Source organism: Pelmatolapia mariae, linkage group LG15 (genome assembly GCF_036321145.2).
Source record: "Pelmatolapia mariae isolate MD_Pm_ZW linkage group LG15, Pm_UMD_F_2, whole genome shotgun sequence".
Lineage (NCBI taxonomy): Eukaryota > Metazoa > Chordata > Actinopteri > Cichliformes > Cichlidae > Pelmatolapia > Pelmatolapia mariae.
The window spans coordinates 12,906,805-12,932,458 of NC_086240.1; the positions used below are offsets into that span (position 1 = coordinate 12,906,805).

The 25,654-nt window shown below is 39.1% G+C and overlaps 1 protein-coding gene across 2 annotated transcripts in view; it reads right to left on the reverse strand.

The window, feature by feature from the left end:
• Positions 1–2,731: 2,731 nt before the first annotated feature.
• usta (uronyl 2-sulfotransferase a) overlaps positions 2,732–25,654 on the reverse strand; it is a 57,310-nt gene continuing 34,387 nt past the window's right edge. For both annotated transcript variants that reach the window (XM_063495429.1, XM_063495430.1), the window contains 6 exons: positions 24,773–24,928; positions 15,186–15,265; positions 14,935–15,088; positions 5,710–5,807; positions 5,438–5,595; positions 2,732–4,510 (listed from right to left, as the gene is read on the reverse strand). In XM_063495429.1, coding sequence (XP_063351499.1) covers positions 4,218–4,510; positions 5,438–5,595; positions 5,710–5,807; positions 14,935–15,088; positions 15,186–15,265; positions 24,773–24,928 — 939 coding nt within the window. In that variant the 3' untranslated portion in view covers positions 2,732–4,217. The remainder of the gene's footprint in view (positions 4,511–5,437; positions 5,596–5,709; positions 5,808–14,934; positions 15,089–15,185; positions 15,266–24,772; positions 24,929–25,654) is intronic.

Below are 25,654 nucleotides of genomic sequence, written 5' to 3' on the forward strand. Positions count from 1 at the left end.
GTGCCTTCAACTTGCCTTTTAAGGCTTTCTTTTAATCTCAGGACATCAGTTTTGCTGTGAATCTATCACTGGATTTATCCTCAATTGCCTCTTGTTAAAGATCAAATATTTAAAGGTAACAAAAGAGCAGGTTTTGCACACCATTGTTAGACCTTTATTAGGTCTTCTTCCTATTATTACTATTAGGACCTTTATTAAAGGTTTATTCACGATAAATTTTCTAATTACCCATAAACATTACGGCGATCACAATAACAGTGTGCAGGAGTTTTTAAATTGCTCATCTTGTCTAAGATGCCATGGCTGAGCTTTACTATGCCTTTGTTATCTAATCTGTGTGCATGTGTGGGTATAACTGAGTAGAACAGTCAAGTTAAGATTTTTTTATATGTGCTTATATGCAATCAGATGCTAGGCAGATTCAGAAAAGAAGCATAATACTACCTTATAGAGTCTACAAGAGTCAAATATAATCCCCCGATGTTTGGACCAAATACAGGGATGGACCACAACACTGTGGAGATGTACTGTATATACCTGATTTACAATATTATGTTACGGTTATGGTGCATTAATCCAAAGGAGAAAAAGAACAGCGGCTGGTGTTTTAAAACTGGTGACTGGTCTGCAATCAACAGTATGGACTTTCCATTAATAGTATCCTCGTCTTATTTTGATTTACAATAAATATGCAGAGGGTTGACACTGGGGTTTATGGCTTCTTCATTCTGTTCATATGAACTGGCTTAGCACAGTTTTACAGTGATACAGAGAAGAGACTTTATAAACCTTGGTAAAGGAGCAAGCACATTCCTTCCATTTGTCAATAGGGAAAGTTTGAACTTGGTGCTGGAAATGCAAACTAATACAGCAGGTCTGAGGATACGGTGCCTATATACATTAACAGCTTTGTGTTTGATGGTGAAGGGGAAGTCCCACAGCCACAGTGACATTCCCATCGCCATTACCGAATACATAAAGGTCCTCTGTGTTCAACTTTTCAGGAGAAAACTACCAGTTTTTATGTGTGTGTGCTTATGTGTATGGAAAAGTACTAAACATGAGTTAGGCTTCTAACGTGAACTTCCAGTTCTGTCGTGATACTGGTGTCTCAAATAGAGTAAGGGCTATTACTGGGCTAAATGGAGCGAGTAAGGATTGGGATGAAGGTTAAGATAACTTTAGGGTTTAGGTGTAGTAAGGTACAGTAAAAACAGAGTTCCAGAGTAGCAATAGCTTTACTTAAATAAGAACACAAGGCCAGTTACAGCAAACCTGTTAGGTGCGTATTACGCCTCCCTTGCTTTCTCAGAATTGCTACTGATTGGCCTCATTTTTGGTTATTTTAGATTCATGCACACAGTCTTGCTTTCAAATCAGAGGATCTTGCTTTGGCTGATACTCATTTCCTGGAGACTAATCCATATAATAGCTGCTTATTCCCAGACCATAACCTAAAGCTAACCTTTTCCTTAACCTTAAGGCGAGGCTTCAGCTTAAAATTGCTTAAAGGGAGATGGGTAATCGTAATGTGACTGTGTAAACAGATTTATGTCCTCAGAGCATGCATGCACACGGACATTCTGCTTTTTCTTGACTGTTGTTATCAATCTGCTTCATGTAAGTGATTATTTCCTGTTGTTGACGATGTGCAAAAATTCTGAGAATGTAACGAATGTTTGTGGATATTTACAAAAACATTTTGTCACTCAAATTTTTCAAGATTTAAATAAAAAACATTTGAGTATTACAATGAGTGATGACTATTTACGCTTTATTAAGTGCACCTTGCTAGTATTCGGTCGGAGCATCTGTTGTGTTCAGAACAGCTTTAGTTATTTGTGGCATATATTCAACAAGGTGCTGGAAATATTCACACATTCACATTGTGCTCATAAAGCAGCGGACATAGTCAGTAACAATACTCAAGTAAGATGTGGCATTTAAACACTGTTCAGCTGATACTACTATTGGGCCCAGAATACGGCAAGAAAATATCCCACACCCCATTTAAACACCATCTGTGGCCTGAACCATTGATATAAGGCAGTATAGATCATGATGTTTACGCCCTACCATAAATGTCTGAGCAGAATTCAAGACTCATCAGATCAGGCAACATTCTTCCAATATCCTGTTGAATTGCAGCCACAGTTTCCTGTTCTTAGCTAAAAGGAGTGGCACCTGGTGTGGTCTTTGGCTGCTTTAGGCCATCTGCTTCAAGATTTGACATGCCAGAAGAGATACTCTTGTGCATACCCACCTGCATGCTAGGTATGTATAGTAACTCATGCCCTGAGTTACACAGTTACTCAGCTTGAAGTGGTATGGCCATTCTCCTTTGACCTCCGACATCAGCGTGGCATTGTCACCCAGAGAAGTGCTGCCAAGTGGATATTTTCCATTTTCTTCTGATTGTCCTCTGTTAACCCTGTGGTGGTGTGGGAAAAATCTCAAAACATCATGGCACCAACAACATGTCTCAAAGTCCCCTAAATTACCTTTCTATACTACCTTTCTGTCTTTAAGGGCCACTTTTTTTTTTAAGTGGTCAGTGAGTGTATGCCCTCTTTTAAACAAAGGTTCATGCAAAAAATGCATACATATTATATATATATATACATATAGTTAGCAATTCTCCGAATGGAGTCACCATAATAAGTCTGTAAAAAGTAAGTTTTTTTTCTGTATCAAAACCATTTTTAAGTAAAACAGGGGCAATAGCTGCAATAGTAAGAGGACATTTATTTTGAAGACTGTTAAATCACGGTCTTTGTTAGTTGTTCATTCATTGTCCATTGTTCATTCTAGACACCCTTAAATGCCAAAAATGGTTTTATAGCCACCAGGAACAACAACAACAACAACAACAAAATATGAGTGTTAAACATTGTTTTTTTTATCTTCCTGAGAATTTTATATGGAATGCAAATGAATAGAAAACAATAAATAAAACTAGCAAAAAACAAAACATGGAACATAATCATGAAGATACACAGAACAGAGATTAAGATGGTAGAGTGAAATGTCTAGTCACGTAATAGCTTATGGTTAATTTTTTTTTTTTTAAACATCTGTGATGAAAAAGCACGCACTCTGTGGAGCTGCTGGATAATTAGAAATAAGTATTAACTGGGCTTGGTAACACTTCAGACACTTTGATGATAACATTAATGTACAGAAAACCCTTAAACAGCAAATAATTCGAGTTGAAATGACAGGCAAATTAGCATTCAGTTGTGACCAAATCCCTCATTTTGCTGCAGATGTTAAGGAAATGTCACCTCACACAAAGTGCAGTGTATTCATACAGTTTTGCAAAAAAAACTGCTATTTGGCAAGCTCAATCTTTTAAACTTTGGAATACAAATTAGGCTTCATAAAGGCTTTTAACTCACTCTACAGTATCAACATATAGCCTGCCCCAAATAATAAATCTTTGCTAAAATACACAGCTTGTTTGGTCAAACTCAATCATTCATGCACACTTTTGGAATTCTCTGAATTCATACTTGAGTGCTCGCAGTTTAACCCTCATTTACACCTAATAGTATTTAACAAATTACACAAAATGTTATAAACCAATACTAAAACAAATGAACTGACTATGTCACAACTCTGCCAGCTGTGCACAGAACTTTCTGCCACACAGATCCCAGAACCCTCAATAAGGTCTGACAACAGTCCTGGAAGACTAATATACCTAAAAGGCTTATGGCACTTTTTAAAATTCACAACAACATCCAGCTTTCAGGACATCAAACCTCTCATAAAGTAGTAATCTGTCTTGGGAAATGCCTTTAATTCCTCTCCTATAGTAAACAACCTGGCGATAACATTTAGCACATTTCCAATCACAGTTAGCTGTCCAGATCTTGCACTAATCTCTCCTGGAGATGACAGCAACAGTATGGTTTTTACAAAAACCCAAAAACAAGCCCAAATTATAGAAAAGAAAACTTGAGTCAAGCAGATTGAGTTGAATATTATTTCCCATTGCCCTTGGTCAATTTATAAATAGAGCATTTTGTCCATCCAGTTTCTCAACTCTACAGTCTTCAGTGCTGAGCCTATCATGTTGGGAGTTGCGCCTCACTTCTCTGGGTGATGCTGAAAGATTGAAACTCCTCCCATTTGTCCTCAGGGTACAGTTTTCTTTAGCCAGTCCTAGCTAAGCAGCCGTTACGTGGCTGCATCTAATGTTCATCGAGCATCCCTTAGGGATGAACCAGCCAGCTATTTGCATCCTCCAGATCCGTTTCCAGCTCCTCGTCTTCATCCAGAGGCTCTGGGGTTCGAAGGGCCAGTTGCCGCAGGAAATCATTTGAATAGGCGGGGGGTTTGGAAACAGACTTCAGGCCGATTTTTTTCTTCGTGAGGTGAAACTGGTCACGGACGAAGTTGTAAAACTCGTACTCATAGCGCATGCGGTGATACAGCACCTGCAGGGCTTCTAAAGTGGGGGTTTGTTTACGCACAGTGCCCGTCATGTTTCCCATTTTCCTATAATCTGCAACAAAATGATGGAGAGAGAAAACAAACAAAGTTCAGCAGTTTGTCAAAGACTAAAATCAAAATGTTTTTAAAAAGTTTAGCACATTTTTTTAGACAGGAAATGTCTTAATAACTATATCGTATATCAACATCTTAAGCCACTTATTTTTCCAGTTAAGTAGCAAGTGGTTGCTGTTTAATGTGAATGATTCATATATCACCTCATCTATTTAGACATCTTGCTACTAAGTCATTTTCATCATGACAAGCGGTTCGCTAAGCTGGACAAAAATAACATGCAGCTCTTTGAATTTCTCGAGCATCTCATGTTCCTTCTTCCTGATCTATATCCTTCTTCCTAGCTATATCTGTCACTATGGCCTTCTTGCTCTGCTTGTCCACCACTACTATGCCCTGTTGGTTAGCCATCACCAGTTTGTTTGTCTGTATCTGGAAGTCCCACAGGATCTTAAATACTATTCATATGAGTGCTAAGAGTGCTACCTAACTCTTATTGCAGTTCTTATAAAGGTGATGTTTTTAATAAATCACATTACTCTTCTTCATACAAAAGGTATTGCTACCTTTTGTATGAAGTTACTGAATATTTTTCGTAATAAAGATCACCCCAAATAATGTAATAGCACATTTTTATGACACTCAAAATAAACAGATAAACTGTATCTTGTGATCAGAACTTCATTAAAAAAAAAGGTATGCATAAATCAAATTATGAGAACTAACTCTGTCCTGTGTGCAAGTTAGAGCATTTTAACGGTCACTACCAGGCTATGCAAATTTGTGACAAAATACCCGCAAAACTATTCACATTCTAATTACGTTGATCACGTTATCATGCTGAAGACTTTATTGTCTTGTATAGGAAAACATTCACTCAATACTCTGTCAACATAAAACATTCTATATCACAAGGTGCAGCTACCAGGGCTCTTGTAGATGTTGAGTACTCCAGTAAAGTAATGAGGTAAGAGCCTCTCTAGCAGGAGCAGAACGTCCTCCAGCTCTTCCAATATCCCCACAAGGAGGTAGTTCTCCAGCACATTCTGTTTGGCCCTCTCCAAAGCCCACACTCCTGGCTCTCTGTGTGAGACAGAAGGAAATAAGACTAAGAGAAAGTTTGCACTAGAGTAGCATTACTTGGAAAGAAATATTACCAAGCTTTTGTAATGCAACTTGACAAAATCTCATAAATACCTGCACTGAGGATGCTGTCCACAGAAGTAGGGGATGATGTAGAAAACCCTTGGGTTGGAGCACTCAGGGTAATTCTCTAGGATGCAAACATTGATGTCCTGGAAGCAGACAAGCACATATGAGTCTTTATATTTTTGCTGCACTAATAATTTATGCTTTTTAAATTTTTTTTTATTCTACTTGCAGTGAATTTGATCTCAATCAGAATTGCAATTATTTGTTTTTACCACTAGAGGAAGCTATTCACTTGCACTGCCGTGAACCTGGACTGCTTGCCTGTCATTACCCCACAAGCCAAAGTGCTCTGTCAAACCACAGCTTGTGCACAAAGATAAGCTCTTCCCTCTCATCTCAGTTGATCTCAGAGGCTATGATACCACATAGGAAGACAGAGTAATTTCAAATGAATTCGTGTTTAACTTATTAAAGATGTCACGATTAAGATAATGAGACCAGAGTTATGAAACTTGAAAAACCACTTATCTGAAAAACCACTTATCTGAAAAGCGCAAGCTATTGAGTAATGAATGGAAAAAAGACAGTTGCAAGAGTGAAGCTGGCCAGCGACTGAGTGCCACGGAAACAGCAGTCAAATCCATGTCAGGTGACGTAAGCCTCAGGGATAGCAACAAGTCCTGAGCAACAAAACACTCCACGAAGCATGGCTCGCATCCACATCCACACACAGCAGCAGGCACATGTGTGCACAAGGCTTGTGCTCAAATATGTCACCTACAGTAGCACCAGACTACATGCATGAGGCAAATTTAGAACATTTCGTCATAGGCTGTTGTTTAGATTTATACCATAATGGCTCTGTAATGACTAACTTAAACAGCAATTTGGCAAAAATAGTCTAAGCCTGACATGGATCATCACAAAAATGGCCAAGTCCGACAGGACAAAAGTCCAAGAGCCTCATGAAGGATCCAAGCTGCTGCTCCTGCTGCTGCAGGTGTGGCATAAGAAATCATCTGAGTGCAATAGGAAGCTTGAAACAGAGATGCTGACTGGAGTGTAAACATAGAAAAAGGCATAAACCATGTGTAGAAGAGCATGTTTATATGCTTAAGTGTTTATGTGTCTTGGAGACATTTGCACACTCATTGTTAATGTTTCTATTAGCCTCGACTTATTTATTTATTTCCAGTTGTATTTTCTGGCATGATATAAAAGCCTTATGAGAACGACTCATTGAAAAAGGTTGCCATCAGGTCTGCTCAGGGTTATTCATACAGTCTCAAACATCTTTTTCTAAGGTTGTACAACCTTCGTTCTCAGACTACATAAAGAAAAACTCAATCCAAAAGCCTGTTAAAACAAATGCGAGAAAGATCCTGGATCCTCTGTAGGAGGGGCGGAATTGCAGTAGATGTTACATAAAGTCTTGCAAGTAAAATGACTTAAAGGCTCCAAACGGAGAAAAGACTCAACTACAATATCATGGACTTGATATTTGTAATAGTGATATCACTTTAGCATCTATCTAAGCTGCAATCACAAGATGAAGCCTTGTGCAGCATGCGCTGGAATGACATAAATTATTCACTTGATTAGTTATATTTTTCTTGCGGCTGAAAACTGTGGTACAATTGTGCCTCTGATTCACAGAGTGGCTGCAGGGTGTGTTTGAACTTTATGAGTGACTCCTCTCAGCTGTGCACTGGGAACAGGACTTATTGGTGATCAGTGAAGCAAAAGACTGGAAAACCCTTCAAAGGGAACCACAACAATACCCCAGAGGAACCTTCAGGAAAAAAAAAGTTCAGCACTATACTATACTATTGTTAGTGTACGAGTCTTGCGCAGACTTGCGTAAAGTTTGCCATGTTTTTCTTTCATTTTTCATTTCACCAGCACGGACCACATCTTCAGTTGGACTGACATTGTTTCTTGAAGGAAAACAGTAGGTGGAATAAAGCTAGATCCAGGAATGGAGCTCTAGACTGCGGTTTTGGGGAAGGCCTCAGTGAGGACTGGAAGGCAGCTCGTGGACTGGACAGATCCCCAGGTACTAATGACAGGTTTATGAAGAGCCATTCTATTTAAAGAATGGTGATGTGAGTAGATCCAGTTTCATCAATTATGAGTATGTTCTTTGATGGTAAAAGATGCAACAGCCATATACACTAAAACAAACAAAAACAGACAGGAAGTGGCACATTCACTGACAGAGACCCTCATGCGTCAACATTTAGGCGATTTCTGGGAATCCAGCCACAGCTTGTATACAACAACGCACACACGTACACACACACACACACACACACACACACACGCAGACAATACGCACTCTCTTTAGAAAACCTTATTAGTATTTCAAAGAGAGTTCCTGTGTGCACACTCAAGCTCATTGTTCCTTTTCTCACTGTGGATTACGCCAACAGAGCATTCACAGAAACTGTAGCAAAATAGGCACTAATCTGTACAATGGTCTCCCATTTCACTGAATGGAATGTAGACATAAATTAAATCAGGGGTAATTGATGATGTTAACCTTTCCCATGGGACGTTTTGCATTCAAATTTGAGAAAACAAAAAAAGAACTTTTTTGTTTGTATTTGCTATCTGGAGGCAGTGGAAACATGCTTTCGCTTTTTGAGTTAATCTTTTGAACACATAAGCAAGTGGTTGCCTTTTAAACAGGTACATCAGCATTTCTAGTAAAGATTAGAGGTAATTACTGTAATTTTAATATTTTTTTAAGTTTTAGGCCTATTTTGGGCTTAACCATTCCATTTATTTTCCTGGTAATTTTACAAAATGGTCTCGAGGCTTCCTGACCGAATTTAATATTTAATGTTGGTAATCCACTTAACACTGACCTATGAATCATTCAAGCAGGAAAAGGCATCTAACTCAAGGGATGAACCAGCGTCGTGTCTACACAAAACAGACAAAATAGCAAAGAAACTATTTAAAACTTTACCTTTAGGCACTTTTTTACTTGCAGCCTGTCACAAGAAAACAGAATCTGTTCCCATGTCTTTAGTCGAATCTATAAAAATGCCAAAGTTGACAAAGTTTGACATATCTCGGCATAGTTTGCAGTGTGTCCTTAAAGAAATTTAAGGCAGCAAGACAAATTAGGTTTTAATTATTAAAAGAGTCGGGACGTATGCTTTGCACTCATGCTTTTCCTCAATATCAAAACACTGATTATAGTTATGTTACACAAACCACAGAAATTCATTAAAAAAAAAAAAAACCTGTACTGAGTGAACCTCATGTGTTCGTTGTGCCTTAGGCAAACAGTGTGACACACCACCTGTGTGTTATTGTAGTCAAGGCAGGCTAAGGCAAGACTGGTGCCAGTAAACCCTCTAATGTAATTTGTGTATTTATTTAATAAGTCTACTTGTCATTTTAAATGTTGGATTATTTCAAATTACTGTGGGAATCTCATCTGATCGAACCAGTATTTCCAAGTCTTGAGAAAAAGCTGTGCCCTTTAGGTTCAGTGCAGACAGACACTCATTTTTTATAAGTGTTTGCAAGCGTATTCATATGTAGGCTGCCACGCATGCACTTTGTACTTTGCGGCAAGACAGAGGTTGATTTATTACTGTCAGCGGATGCATCTGTATTTTGTTTTAATTCATAAAAAAACATGCACATGCACACACACAAACACAAAACAATCAAACACTCAGCTCAATAGAATATAAATTATCCAACCACATCATTCCAAGTTGGCATTTTAAAGCAACTTAAATTTGCATAATGGTTCACAAAATAACTGCGCATGTGGTAAATATCATGTGTGTCTGAGTGTGATTAAGTGTGTGCGTGCTATGTTCAAGTGACCAGTGCATGCCTTTGTATAAAGTAGCATGTGTGTATGTAAAAGGGGGTGTGGGCACTGACGGAAAATCCAAGCCGACCACAGGAATGTCTCAGTAACACGTGCATCAGGCTCCCTCGGCCCCGGCTAGCAACTGACAGCGCTCTTTCATCAACACCTCTCATACAAAACCAACGCAGGGCAAGCAGGCTGAAGCACACCAGGTGGAGGATACAGCCATGCCCAGTCTGAGGGGTGATTCTTAACATTGCATGGTACTCTTGCTGAACATACTTGAGCTTGTACTTATAGTGTGGACATTCATCTTCCCAATACTGTCAATGAAACTTTAACCATGACAGACCTACTTAATCTCCCTACAGAGGTGACACGTTTGCCAAGAATCAACGCAGTCCTCCTCCTCTTTTCCAAAAGGAAATGGTCGTATGAATATGATGCCTTTCACTGATTTGATATTCTTTGTTTTTCATGTTTATTAATTTGTTGCTTATATGTTTGAAATAAATATTTGACTGATCAATTGATACATGAAGCCCTAAATGTATCTTGTTGCATATAATACATTTCTGTGCATATTCTGCAGTGTATACTGTTTTAAGCAGCTGTGTACACTATGCAGATGAAAGGCATATGTTTTGCAACAACTGTTTTTTTGGTTTTACTGATTAGATACTAGAACTAGGTTGCTGCTGTTGCTAATAAAGACTGTACAAAAATAACATCAGGAGCAGCAATGTAACATAAAAAGCAAAGTAGGAAACCAAAGGAAAACTGAGTTTGAAAAAGTTTTGATTTATGAGATGCTGCCATGAGACACTTTATGCCAGTACAGTAAGACAAAATCTGTGGACCACCATCAACATATTAATTCCTGATATTTTCAGAGCTTTTGGTCAGTTACTTCAAACCTTATAAGACACTCTAGTGATTTAAGTACAACACAGCATTCCTAAACTATACTCAATTAAAGGATTAAGCACCAGCGGTAAAATAATTAAAAAAAAAAAAACAACAACTTTTCTTTACCATTTCTGGAATACTTTCTCCTCATAAGTGTATCTAAAGCTAAATGCACACACAGGTAGGCTAGTCAATGACAACACAGCCTTCCCCTCTCCTTTAACTGTAGCAAGGGGCCCCTGTGGTCTGCATACTTTAATAACTCAACTCACATGGTCCAAAACTCCAGGGCAAACAGTGCAATACTTAATTACAGCGAGTCAGACTCAAGCCAGAATGACATTCGCTCCTCTTGTTAGCTTCTCAGAACAGCCTCCTGAACCCTTTCGGTCTCTCACAGCACTTACTGTGGGAGGAAAGAATGAGAAGAGTTTGTGCCTAATCTTAAACAAATATTAATACGATTTTGTTTTGACCTCACTTTTGTTTTGACACACCGTTTTCGTTGGATTCCCCCTAAATTTCATATGAGGCTTGGGCGTCTCACTTCAGGGGGATTTCCGACCTCCGATCAGATACTTCATCTCACTTTTAACTTTCATCTCCTTAAAAACTATATAAGGGAATGGAGTGAACACAAAGATAAAAAATAGTAGCTTGAAAATTACAGTATGCTTCCAAATGGTAGGTAGAGTTAAAGAAAATGGTATGCAGTGACTACAGTATGGTGCTACAGGGATAAACAACTCTGTGAGGCAGATGTAGGATACCAAGTTTCTGATGTGGTAAATCAAGTCTTTAATTCGAATCCTAATCAGATTTATATATTGGGTTAGCGTCAGACTGCCATGGGTTTACAATTTGCCATCCACCCTCGAGCAACACCACATGTGGAACATCTTCAAAGAGAGTAGAGTGTGGTTTTAATATATTGCTTATATTTTTGAATTTAGGAAGTTAAAATTTGTCTCGAGACAGCAACAAACAGAAATACAGAAGAAAATGGCTAAAGCAGAATATTAACGTCAGGAGGATTATCTCTTCTTAACATTTTTTAAAGAGATCCTACAGGCTAATTACAGTGCAGTGTATAGTATCATTACTACATATATGTAGAGCACGTATGAACATTCCTCAATATACATGCCTCTATAATTAAAGTCTACATCACGGAAATACCAGAATAAGACTTCATTATGCAACATTTCAGTTCATGTCTCTACTGAGCATCACGTTGCGAAACTAGTGGGCCTGCAACCAAAGTTATTCAAATTTAATGCACTGTTACCGGCCAACCAGTGATTCACGCATAACAACTAAGTGTGTTAGCTTGTCAAACACTTCTAATGCATTCATATTTCAAATCACAAGCATCTCTTGTCACTGATTTAGCAAATGTCAATATGAGAGCAAATGCGTTTGGGGCACTGGGACCAGCACTAAAAGCAGACAGAGGAAAAAGGTTCAGTATTTGTTTGACTCATTAAATAATACTGTTATAGTTTGTGGGCACTGGATATTGTGGGATCACAACACCATGGCGACCAGATGTCTTCCCCCTTCAAAAGCCACAGCGTCACCTGCTGTTACGAGTGTGTTTTCTTATTGTTGAGAGCTTCTCTGATTTGGTTTTTGAATTTGAACATGTGAACATCAGATTTTTGCAAAGTGGTTTGTGGACTATAATTATGCCCACATAGACCTCATTGTGGTGAGTTTTTAGCTAACCTTAGCCAGTTTGGTTAGTATCTTTGAGTTAAGTGTGATGACCCACTCCACGCTGCCTTCCTGTAGGCCTGTTTGTGGTGTAGGTGTTATCTGCTGGCATTGGAGAGCTGTTGTGTCCCATTTCCCATCAATAACACTGTCAACACCTGGGCCCAGTGTGGCAATGCTTTCTAAAAGCCATCAAAGTTGCAGGGTGGAGGCTCTCCTATCTGAAATAACCTTTTAGATTTTGTTTGTTTTTTGGGTTTTGCACTAAATGTTCCATATGCCATTTTTTCACACTGACTACACACGCCACAGATGATTTCCTTCCTTGTTTTTTTTAATTTAAAATAGTCTTTTCATTGGCATTTGTGTGCATCTTCCTCACTTGTTTGTTACAAGTACGAGCTTATCTATTTAAATGAATTTGTTTGTGGCTGTTTTGCTTTGTTGTTTGGGTTGTTGCCATTATATTATGTTTTGTGTGAAGCATGCAATATGCATTGTGTTTGCTGCAACTTGTGTCCAGGAGATATATTGTGAGTCAAAACTGAGTTGTTTGAATTTGACTTGTTTGGTTAATTTGAACTGTCTGGTAAGTTTTTGATCCTACAGCTGCTCTGTGTGTGTGTGTGTGTGTGTGTGTGTGTGGACACCTGGGCAGGTGTGAGCTATTAGCAGTGATTGCATGGTTCTCTAGTATAGTAGGTGAATTGTAGGCATAGCAACGTGGCCCATTTGTGCTAGTTGTAGGTTTTTTGTTTTGGTTGTGTCAGGTGAGTCACCAGCTTGCTGCTGTTTAATGGCTCACCTCTAATTTCAATGTAGACTAGGGTTCATAAAGTAGGTAAGCAGAAGGGGGCTTTTCTGCTTTAGTTCAGGGACATGTTGTATCTTTCATGTACTAACCGACCTCGGGCAATGCTGTTTGCTGGCTTTGTTTTTTTTTTCCTCTCTTCCTGGGTCTTAGACTGAATCATGGCAGGGCTGGAGGAATTTGTTGCATCACCATTATGCGGTTTTCTGGATTGTTGTACAAAAGTTCACCTTCTGATATTTACAGACAATTATGAACTTGATTTGACTGGTCTTGGTGATAACTGTCATAAAGAAAACACAAACTCTGAGAGTAACTTGCAGCTGACTGAAATAGGAGAGTTAGTGGCTGTGCAAATGAGAGCTGATCACACATCAATACTGTCACGTGTGGTCACACCAGGAAACCTGGCTTTTGAACAGCAGAATCAGAATCATCAGAGTCAGAATAATTTATTAACCCCTAAGGAAATTATGTAAATGACTCACTTTGTTGCAAATGACATATGAAAAGGAAAAGCAAAGCTGGAGATTCAGAGGCAAAAGCTGGAAATGGAAAAGGACAAGCTGGAGGTTGTTAAACAAAGGACAGTTGAGCAAATGCAACATGAGGAACAAGCAAGATAGACTTGCAAAATACTTGGCTGGGTTTGGTAAGTTTTGCTGGAGGAGAGAATTTTACTGGGGTTATTAAATCGGTGAACAAATAATTGTTGAGGATTGGCAAATGTTTTGAGTAACTTACCGTTTGTGACTGACAGCAGGTAGACTCTGGGTTTTTTGCACTAACTGACACTGCATACACCATTTCTTTGCCAATGCACTTATTTACACTTCTTATCGTACTGACTAAACACACCATGAAGTTCTTTCCTTGTTTATTTTAAATGAAAAAACAGTCTTTTAATTGGCATTTGTGTGCATCTCCCTTTTTTAGTCATGGCCGTGTGGCCCAGTTTGTGATAAAGGTCCACCATATTAATAAGATCTTTAAAAAAAACAACTTGAGCACAGACTACTTAGGCAGCATGTTTATTACCATTGACCTACTCAGACCATCGCCCTTTGTGGAAAAATCCTGCATTAAAACCATTCTAAGAGACTTAAACCACAATAGAGGTCCAGATCAAACACCCCAAACTAGTTGCTTCCTGTTAAAAGGGAGGTTTTCCTTCCCACTGTCGCCAAGCAATTGCTCACAGGGGGTTATCTGATTGTTGGGGCTGAACTGAATTGAACCGATAGGAATGACCTCTTCAACAACTGTCTTTTAGATTATTTATCTGAATTTCAGGTTCGGGATCACACCTCATACACTCCCCTTCTGGTTCCACGACTATATAAACCTTCCTACACTATAAGTTAGTTCTCGATTTTGTGCCCCACCCTTCCCCACTTTTCTTAGCTCTCACGCCTCTCATTAGTATTTGGGGATTTGCCAGGCCTGGGAGCAGCCACCACTCCTCACTGAGGCCTTCCACAAACTGCTGTCTCAAACTTCGGTCTATCCTTATGCCACTTGTCATTCTCTGTTAAGAATCACCATCAAATCGAATTGAGGATGTGGTGCCTTCTAGTGAACTGAAGCGTAGCACGAGAGGCCAAAACTATTTTTTGTACTATGCCCTAAACATGTTTCTCCTGTAAAGTTGACCATTTTGACATTGGAGTTTATGGGAACTCTTTTGCTTTTGCAGCCAGCCTCAAGTAGCAAACAGCTTTGAAGAACCGCAGTTTTTGCCGCTCTGGTAATGATTCCTTTTTGTTAGTCTCTGAGGCTGTGGTTAGTTCAAACCTCTTTGTTTATAAGAAAAGCAATACATTTATTCACCAGCTTGGTTTCTTGTTGTTTCATTTACAACAAGAAGGAAAAAAATGAAAGCCCAAAAGCCCGAACCATAAGACGCATATCTACGAGAACTTTAAGCAAGTAAGTCCATGTGTACTTAAGGCTTTTCAAAAATAAAATGTATCTCTGTAGAAAAGCTTCTCACCAGGTATCTCTCGTCATCTTTCATCCCTGGAGTTCGGATTAGGTGGTTCTGCTCGCCCCTCCAGTCACCAAAGCGACGGAAGAAATAGTTGGAGAGGAAGCGATTGATGGGATCCCGGATTATGTTGATATGCACAGGCTGCTCTATCTTGAACCTGACACAGATAAATAAAAAGCACTGGGTAAGAAACAAAAAAAAAAAACAACCCCACATTTTGGCCAACACTCATGAAATACCTTTGTAGACATTACCTTGTAAAGTTGAGGAAGTGAACATGTCTGGTATAAAGGAATGGCTGAGGAATACTGCTGATATTTTTCATTAGATCCACCTGGGAAAAAAAAGATACTCATTTGATGTGTCTTTTTACAAAAATAAATATGCATAAAATCAAACATCTGCTATGGATACGGACAATTTAGACAAAACAGCATCTTTAATTTTTGGTTTTTTAAAGAGAAATCAAAAATTCCCATCTGAGTTAGTTAAATATTTGACCTCAAATAACCTCTCATAAAATAAACAAGTCATTATGTAAATAGTTATGGGGCGGGCGGCCTGGATTCACAATAAACAATCAGAATGTAATATCACTGTTTTGTTCATCTCACAATGTTCATCACCTCAACATCTTGGATCTTTAGCCAAGATTTTGCCAACACCTCTAAAGCTGTTATTCAAAGTTTCTTCACCCTCTGCAGAATGAACAAATAAATCAATTAAAAAAATGAAATAAAAATATTCCCACTGGGCTTCCAGGAGGCAAGCAAAAAATGCAACTACAGAGTGCAGAATAGCATAAATACAAGCAACTGGATCCAAAATCTTAGTCATTCCTCACATAAAAGGTTTCATATTGGAGTAATTCACTATGTAAGATCCAGTTATCAAAGTCACACATGTAAAAAGTTAGTTTAATTCAAGTTATGTCTCTGCATCAGTAAATCATGCAGTATGCCTAATTTAAAAATAATAAAAACACAGAACAATGACTCAAAGTATTGGCTAGCTTGTAGCGACCTTTGAGTACTTTGGGTGGCTTTTACTTTAAGATGTGAGAGTGCAGCGCTCTTTTCCAGTTTGAAATATACTAAGCTGCATTTGCCTATTTGTATGCAAGTTGTGAATTTATTTTCCCCTTACTCATTTGCCTTTCTTTATTCCAGTCTCTGTTGTGTAGTTTAACTTTGGCAAGTTAATTTAGCTGAGCCTTTAAAGACAGAAGATAAGTGTAAAAGAGATTATAGGCCCAGTCTTTCAGTATGGCCACAGGGGAAGTTAAAAAACACTGGTACTTTGAGTCCAAAGATGAATGTACCTCAAGTCCAAGTAGCTTCTGTTACCCATTTGTCTAGTCTTACTTTAATTTTCTTTCATTTCGTCTCTCAAATTACGGAGACCTTTTCTCCTGCACCAGAGTCACTGTTAATTACATGACACATTGTTTTCAGGAACTTTTTCTTTTCATTTTACCAGTGATAAAAACTGCAATAAAGTTCATTCTATTTCCCAATATCAAAGCCCTTTCGACCAGTGAGCAGGAATCGGCACTGCAAAGCCAGGAAACAGACCGCACATTATAGCTCGAGGTCATATTCATGTGAAGTTTAAGTCAAAAGGTGTGTTTGTGTGTCTGCGTGTGACTTTACCGAGCAGTTTTATGTTTCGACAGAGAGATAGAGGCTGAGGACTGTACTGAGAGGCGAGGCTAACCCACAAAATTAATTGCAGAAGACGGGCAGAGATGGTCTCAAGGCAAGGTTATAATGGAAACAAGCATGACCATGTCTAGCACAAAACAAGCTCAATGCAGAACAATGCAGGTGATTTGAGGACAAGGAAACAAAACATAGTGATCCCAACTCCTCCATACTTAACAATTCGTGAAAGCAGTATTGAAGCACCTTAAAATCTGTATTATTTTCTACTGGCTATCAGAGGGCGACTGCTGTGGTTGGGGAAAAAAGGTCAGATAAAGAACGGTGTCCTTTTGTAAGAACCTATCTTGTTTTGAAAAACTTATCATATCCCACTGCTTCTGAGTGATATCCACTTCTAGCTTGTCATATCTGCTTCAAAAACACCCAAATGGCTGAATTGCTCATCATAGGGTTTCAGGATGGGACTTGTATGGTTGCCCTCATAACTCCTGTGATATAATTGCTTCTTTTTGTTGTATTTGTCTTTCAGCTTGTCCCTTTATTGTCGACACAGCGAATCATCTGTCATCTCACCCTATTCCTAGCATCCTCTTCTTTCACACCAACTCTCTGCACATCCAACTTTACTATCCATGAATCTTCTCTGTGATCTTCCTCCTTTCCTCCTTCCTTGCAATTCCACTCTACCCAATTTCCCCCCCTCTGCCCAAACCATCTCAACCTTTGTCTCTCTTTGTCTCCAAACCGCTCAGCCTGAGCTGTCCCTCTGACGTACTCATTTCTAAGTCAGTTCATCTTAGTCACTCCCAGAAAACCTTAACATTTTCAACTGTCACCTCCACCACGGCCTAATGTCTATTCGTCAGTGCTGCCATCTTCAAACCATACATTACAGCTTGTAAACCTTCTCTTTCACTCTTTCTGCTATTCTTCTGTTACAAATCACAATCCTGACACTCGTCTCCACCCACTCCACCTTGCCTGCACTCGTCTTCACCTCTCTTGTGGACTGTCCATTGCGTTGGATATAATAGATTTAGATATAATTGGTTCTTCTTGTAATGCCTTCCATACTCCATACTTATCAGATGCTGTCACTGTCACCTCTGAATAACAATATTGTTGCTACAGAGAGCCATAGTCATTTCTGTCTACAATCTGCAATTCTACATTGCTGCAAATTCAACAGCATGGTGTGCTTGGGTAATGAGAATCTGTAAGACGTGACGACTTTAGCACCTTAAACCCACATCTTCCATATCTAGGAGAATCTGGATTGTTGAGATCTACCTTTTATAGGGGTGCAGAAAAAGAGCAAGAGAACTTCAGCAATATAATCTCAATGAACCAGTCTGTTTTTGTTTATGTGTTTTTTTGTTGTCGTTGGATTGGGTTTTTTTTTTTTACATTCCATGCAAGGTTTCATTCATTTATTTTAAAAGGAGTGGCTGAAAGGGCCTCTTTGTGTTCTGCACTGGTCCATGTCCACCTTTTTTCATCCAGTGGCAATACACAGAGCATGACTCTACCGGGAGAGGTGCCTGCTGTTAGATCATTATCGCAACGAGTACACACAAAACCCTTCAAAAGGAAAACACAGTCTTTGCAGAAGAAAACGAAAATCTATAAAGTTGCAGCAGGAGAAGAGGACACCAACTTGGCACATTTAAAATTCTCCACTACTGCACAGCAGAAGGACAGTGGAGGTGAATTATGCATTACAAGGGAATAATGGGCATCACAGGCACATTAACAAAATGTCGCTGGAGGCAAATCCTTAACAAGTTGGAAAGTTTCTTTTCTTTTTAATCTTGGCTTCCAGGTTACATTTAAAGCAGCGGCTAGATGTCAATGAGCCAAAACTCTCTCAGTGATGAGTTTATGTGTCCATCAACAAGCGCCAGGAGAGACCAAGCACAGTTATTTCAGAGGTTACCAGCAGCAGCAAACTAAATGCAAGGCAAAGAAAGGTCGATTACATGAATTTCTTTCAAGCCTTTTTTTTTTTTTTTTTATACATGACCTGCAGAAAAGTGCAGAGACCCTTTCCTCACATCCATCAGGTAAGGCTAAGAAAAGTTTGGGACTCCAGTGTTTGTGTTTGTTAAAGTTACTTTAATGCGTTACTTTTTCTTCTTTCCGTTTCCCATGATCCATGACGTCAAGAGTAAATCTTAAAATACAAGTGAAAAGTAAATCTTGGTAAGTTGGGTTTCACTTTAAGAAGTAAAGCATTGTCATTGTCGCAGAATAAAGATTACTGTAATTGGCATAAACAGTTTCTTAATACTCTCAACATGTCTGTAAAACTGGGGCCGATTCTCAAATCTTACTTATAAGGGTCATGTTCCCTGTTGTTACAGTTTCAGCCTTTATTTAAAATGCTCTCTGTCAAATGAACCGATCGGTTAAGTAACAGTTTGAATGACCTTCTCTTAAAAAACTACATACAGGCAGCTGTTATGTCATAGACTTACTGTTTGGATAGCAACAGTAATATGTATACTTGTTTATGTACAGAGAGTGGTTAATCTGAGGCCCCAATCAGATTTGGGCTTCACCCCCCTCTTTTCTATAAACTCAGTACATTTCCACTCACTCTGCTTCCCCTTCTGTGGATCTCTCCTGCTAGAAAAGTTTCATTAGCACTGTGGAATTTATTAGGCCACTCTACAGCATTTATTGCTTTACTTGAATTACGTATATAAATATACATTTTAAAAAACTTTTTCCCCTGATGTTCCCACCCCCGCGCCCAGGTTAACATGCAGGCACTGAATGCATTTTGCACGTTTGCTGTGTTTGTGTGTTTTTCAGCCCCACCCCTTTGGTCCGTCTGGCCAGACCTCACTTTCATTCACCAGAAAGAAAGTAGAGGACGGTCTGAGATTCCAGGCATACCTGCAACCCTCTGAGCCCCTACTACCTCCTCCCCACAGCTCTGGTGGTGTCCTCACAGGGCTCATCAGGGGAAACGAAGGGGGAACCACAGAAAGATTTGACTGCTACCCTGGGTTCAGTTTGCCTTTATATCACAACCAACTTATTATAAGCCTAAATAATCGCTAAGTGTGGTAAGGTACACACTCTTATCTTTGGCCAGACAGTGGTAGGAATCATGACTTCGATTGCAGACAAATGGATGGTAAAGAATTTTTCTCCTTGTTTTTTAAAGGTCTTACGTTTATTTTTTATAATTATTATTCAGGAAATGCCACAAATCTCTTTCACTAAGCCTGTTCTGGTGCACAGATAGTTCACGATACTGTGTGCCTCAAAGCCCATAGCAGCTTTGCAAAGTTCCAGAGAAACATGGCACCATCACTTTTGGTAATCAGCAAACAAGGCATCGACCCTGGGCAAACCCATTAAAGCACTACTGGGAGTGCCACCAGGAAACCCATCCAAAATTGCAGTCCAGAGCCAGAACCACAACTGATGAGACCAGCATTTCTAAACTTAGGTGACATGCGTCTGGATCTGCGTAAGTCAACACAGAAGTACACATGTGAGAAGAACACACAAACACAAGCACAGACTTACACTCTTACCCGGACCCCCCTTGCTTAGACACTGGAATGTGCACAGTCTTTCTAAAAAGATGTTTTATACCCCGTGAATTAATGAGACTAACCGTGTTCTGCCACTGTCTGTGCAGCCAGCATTCAGAGATTGATGAATGGGCAAACAAGTAACTGTTTCAATATTAGTTTAATATTTACATCAGTTTGGTCAGTAATGGTTATATATATTTAGTATCTGCTGACCATTCACAAGTGGTTAGCAGTACCTTCGAAAGAAGGCTGCAAATGTGAGTCATTGCTGCAGCACTCCCACACAAACACATGATTAAATTTCTTTTTTACCCAGATGGCTGAAAAGAGCATTGCATTACTGAAAAAGTGAAATCTAAAAAGTACATGTGACTGGTATATGATACAATAATTCTAAATAACCCCAACCCACAATACAAAGAAGAGAGAAGTAAGACCACACAAAGGTGAGGACTGGCAGCTCCCAAAGGAGACCCCCACCTCCAGGAGCATAATTGATGCATACATGATGGATGATTGCGAGCATATTTCGAATGAAGTTTGATGATCGTGTGGGAGAGGAGATCAGAAGTTAACGATAGACAGCGATAAAGATGCATTTGATACTGAAGGCTTGTGATGAGTAGCAACAGCTGTGATGAGTAGACACGGTTGAAATGGTGTCTAATTTATATGACATTGATGCCAATAAGACAACATTTACTGTAACATTTGCAATTTTAATGCACAGGAAAAGATGGGCATGGGAGATGAAGTAGCAACAATGAAAATTCAGGACAGCTGTTGAAAGGATGAAATGAGTCAAAGGTCGACAATTTAGGTCCATTAGACAAAAGCAAAGATGGCAGTTCCTTCTTCACATAGATATTTCTACCAAGGCTAGGTTGTCTGCATGAATGAAAATGGATCTATCAATGCTTTATGCCTCCAAAGCAGAGCTGCAGTTACTACAGAACAGATTTAAAAGCAGCTAAGAACTGACAAGAAAGAGATTAGTGATATTGACCGACTCTTTGAATTCTTACTGGTTCTTTGGAATTCCTGCAAAAAACCCCAATACCAGTGAAAGGAGTGGCATCTGGCATCTGGAGTTAATTTGTGTTGGAGGACATCTTAAATGTCAAGTTCCTAAAAGAAGATACCAGTTAAACTCACAAGTGGGGTCACCGAAGGCACATTTGTGATTTAGAGGAGCTGTCATGGGTAATTATGCTGATAAGCAAGGGTGTAAATGATGCAGCGAGAGAGTGGCAATGAATGACTGGTCAAGAAAGATGATGCACAGGGCTAGTATCAAGTGCCAGAAGAGGGAGCAAATTGGGGCAGGAAAGGGTAAGAAGAACATTTTGTGAGGAGGACTATCAGACTGATGCTGCTGAGTTTCACGGAGTAAGAATTAGATGGTGCCTGCCATGGCATGAGGAACTTGGAGGATGTTGTCACTTTTTGTTATTATCGATGTGGATCCACTACTAGACTTTATAGAGCTGGCATCAGTAGAAGGGAGAATTGGCTCTCAGTAGTTCAAGGACATAGCAACCAGTACGGGGAGCTAAAATGTAGCCAGATGATGAAAATGCAATAAGCAGTATTTACATCTGGCAACTTATACTAAGAAAGTTGATGAAGAAGCAGGTTGAATTGTTAATTAATCAGTGACTGAAGTTTGCCAACACTTAAAAGCCATATAGTGAGACTGATGTGCCAGAGAGAAGTACAGAAGATTTTTGGAGAAAAAAAAAAGGTTAAAAAAAAGTGGCATCCCAGTGCCAAAGTTTAGAGCAGAAAGATTTTTAATTTGTAAATGTCGTCAGTGGTTTCTGACAGGAATGGTTTAAAGAGTAAAGAGTGTTTAATGGGTTTGACAAGCACTGGATGTTTAACTTAACACAGCGTGCATGTAAACCCTGCTGGACAAAAACATAGCGCAACACTGGCTTGTCATTAATAGATGGAATGCTTGATCTATCTGTTTTCCCTGCATATACGTATTTGTTATTGCAAGAAAAGGAACAAGACCAGCCGGTGCAGAGAATGCAGATCCTTTGAATGCAGCCCCAAAGAGACATCAACTGGCACCCTGGTGCCAAAGATGAGCCAAGGGCACTTAAGAGCACTTTCATTTGCATCAGTTTCCTATAGCTTCTTGATTGAACTATGAGGAATGATTGTCACAAGTGTACCCAGTCAGCAGTAATACACCTTGCTGTATTAAATGACAGAGTACACCACAGACCACCGTAATCCCATTTGAGGCAATACTTGTATATGATAACATCTCGTTATCATAGTAACCCAGGAGAATGGTCAACTGTGGGGATGGAGTAAGATTTGGCAATCTGGTCCTAGAAGTTGGAGCAGATAAATATAACAAGTAGGACAGAGAAATTGCATCTGGCAACCCGCTGCCTGCAATAGGAACTCAAGCATGTTGAAAAAGTAAGATAGAAGAAACGGAAACTGGCATCCTGGTGCTAGCACAACTGTGGAAGTAATGAAGGATGGTGATGAAAACGATGCCATGAACTATGTTCTTGAAGGTAGAGGCTCATTGCTGCTGAAAGATTAACCTTGCTGTATGGGCAAGTGGAAAGGATACTGATGCTGTAGTGGGGTCAGACTAGAATAATAATAATTTGATTTTCCTGGTCTTGGACCGCGAGCTTCATTAGGGTAAAACACTTTCAATAAGTTAGCTGTATTTTTTGAGCAATGATGGCTCATCCCTTTCACTTGGAGGACTCACTGCAAATTGATTCAATTATCCCAATCACACTCCCAGTTTAATAAAACCATACCTAGATAGAAAAACACAGTTATAGATTGACCTCCTCAGAGCCCAGACCTCAACAATATTAGAACAGTGTGGGATCATCTTGACAGGAAATGGAACAAAAGGCAGCCAACATCTAAAGAAGAGCTTTGAAAGTAATTCAAAAAGCCTGGAGAACTATTCCTGAAGACTATTTACAGAAATTACAAGAAAGTTTGCCTAAGAGAGTTCAGGGTCTATTGAAGGATGAAGGTAGTCAACCAAATACTGATTTTCAGAATTGTACATACTCTGTTTTTCCCTTAGAAAGCTGCAAAAACTTCAATTTTTCCAAATTTGCTAAGAAAATCTATAGAAATGATGGGTGGATCAAGACTTTTGCACAGTACTGCATATATCAATTAGAAAAAGATTTAAGAAAGGGCATTATTTATACACCTCAGCATTTTCACTCTTATTCCTACTAGCATGGCTGAGCACTACGTCTTAAAAAGCTGCGGTATTTTTAAAGGAACGCAGTTTTTCCTCTGTAAACCCAATGCTCATGTCCTCAAGATATTCCAGGAAATAATAAAAGAAGATTCATGATCCTTCAGTCTTTTTCTCACAATAACTACAAAAACAAGCACTGAATAAACCGCTGCTGTTAATTTGACACTGACCACACAGTTATTTGAACAATGCACAGTTGCTTTAGCTTCACCTTCACCTTCACCTGTGACAATATCATCTGGCTGTTTAACAGTGAAATGATTTAGACTTGTTTAACTACACTCATATAAAAACAAATGATGAATGAGTTAGGAAACAGTTTAAAGTTGACGGATTTGAAGACCACAAACCCTCACATGAAAGAAATTATTTTTTAGTGTCATTTTTTTCCCCATATTTACCAGGACGATTAAATTGTCCAAGTAAAAGGGAAGAGAAGAAAAAAAAAAGCTACATTTCCATGGCAAACTAAGTTTAGATTGTTTTAAATGATCCAAAACAGCTATTAAGGGACTCCGATGTAGACTTTTGATAATTCGGCTATCTTTTTGTGTAATGGCTTCTACAGTACACTTGTTGTATTATTTTACATGTGAGATGCACTGCTTCGGCGAACCTTATTTTTGGTACTAAGCTTGCATCTACTGCTCTGAAGAGCAGCTGGCAGATTTTAAAGCCTTTTGCCTCTTTTTTCTTCTTTTGATGAACTATTAAAAGGACGTTTTGTTTCATAGCTTAACTGCAAATGATTTTTTAGGATGAACTAGGATATTGTTTGGGGCTTTCACTGACCGTAGACTTATTTAGAGCTTCCAGGACCCCAAAGTGATTAACATTATTTTATACAATTCTGAATTGTATACACACACACACCCACACACACTCGTTTTCATATCTTAGCGAGGACATCTCATTGCCATAATGCTTTCCCTAGCCGCTTACCATAACCCTAATCATCAAAAATGAATGCCTAATCCCAACCTTCAACCTAACCATAACCTAATTGTAACCCTGACACTAAAACCACATTTTGAGCCTCAGAAATGCCTTCAAACTCTTGGGAAGAGCATATTGTCCCCATAAATGACTGTTGGTCCCCACAAGTATAGTAGCATGACAATGTTCTGTCCTCACAAAGATGTCTTAACATCTAAACATGTACACACACAAAATATAATATGAAAAAGATAGATTTTTCTATATTTTGTGCTTTCTCTTTTGTTTCTGTTCAGTTTTTTGGTTCTTTCTGTTGTTCCACAATATAATGTGTTATCACATGTTAGATCTTCTGCATAATCTTCTACCAGTCTTTTAAATCCATGCATCACTGGACCACAGCGCGATCTGGGCTATCTTACCTGTTCATGCTTAGTGAGGCGTGTTTTGTTGTGGATGTCAGAGGAGACCAGGTTGAACTGGTGTTTCTCAGCGAGTAACCTCAGTAAGATGACCACCGTCCGGCTGCCGCACTTTCCCACGCGATTATAGATCACCTGGCTTGGGAACGGAAGTACCTGCGAGGACAGAAACGGACACATGTATTCTGTATTTTACTTTCACTGTTGATAAGTGAAATGTGCATTTACTCTGTGCTATTTGACTATAAAAAAAGTAGCTAAGGAAAAAATATTGTGAAAAAAGCAGAAAAAGGGAAATGAGGAAATGTATTAAATTCTTACGACATTCTCCTGTAACTTTGTGTCCGAACTTTGACCTCTAGTTATAATCTGCTCTCTCTAGAGCTGAACTAAACTGACCTGACAACACATTAACAGTACACTAAAAATAACACACACAAAGACTAAGTATGAGTATACAGTGCTTCACTGTTTTTCCCTTAAGTTCCTCCACAGAACTTAGTCAAAACGATACCGAGGCTAAAATCACTTGCAAGTACACACATGACTCACCAATTAGCTCATCCATGATTCACAAACTTAAAACTGTCAATGCCAGTCTATTTCATTTCCAAGAAATTGACTAATGACTTATGTTGGAAGGTTATCGCTAATGTGTAATTTAAATATGAAACACACAAGGTCAGCAAGAATGCACTAATTTGGCATTTATCTCTAAGAGTTCACAAGGCTTACACAAGTGGCCCCTAAAGAATGAAAGCACTCTGAGAAAATTTATCAGTGAGAACACCCCCCTCCCCGACGCGCGCGCGCGCACACACACACACGCACACACACACACACACACACACACAAAGCCTTATTTTTCTGATTCTCCGCTAA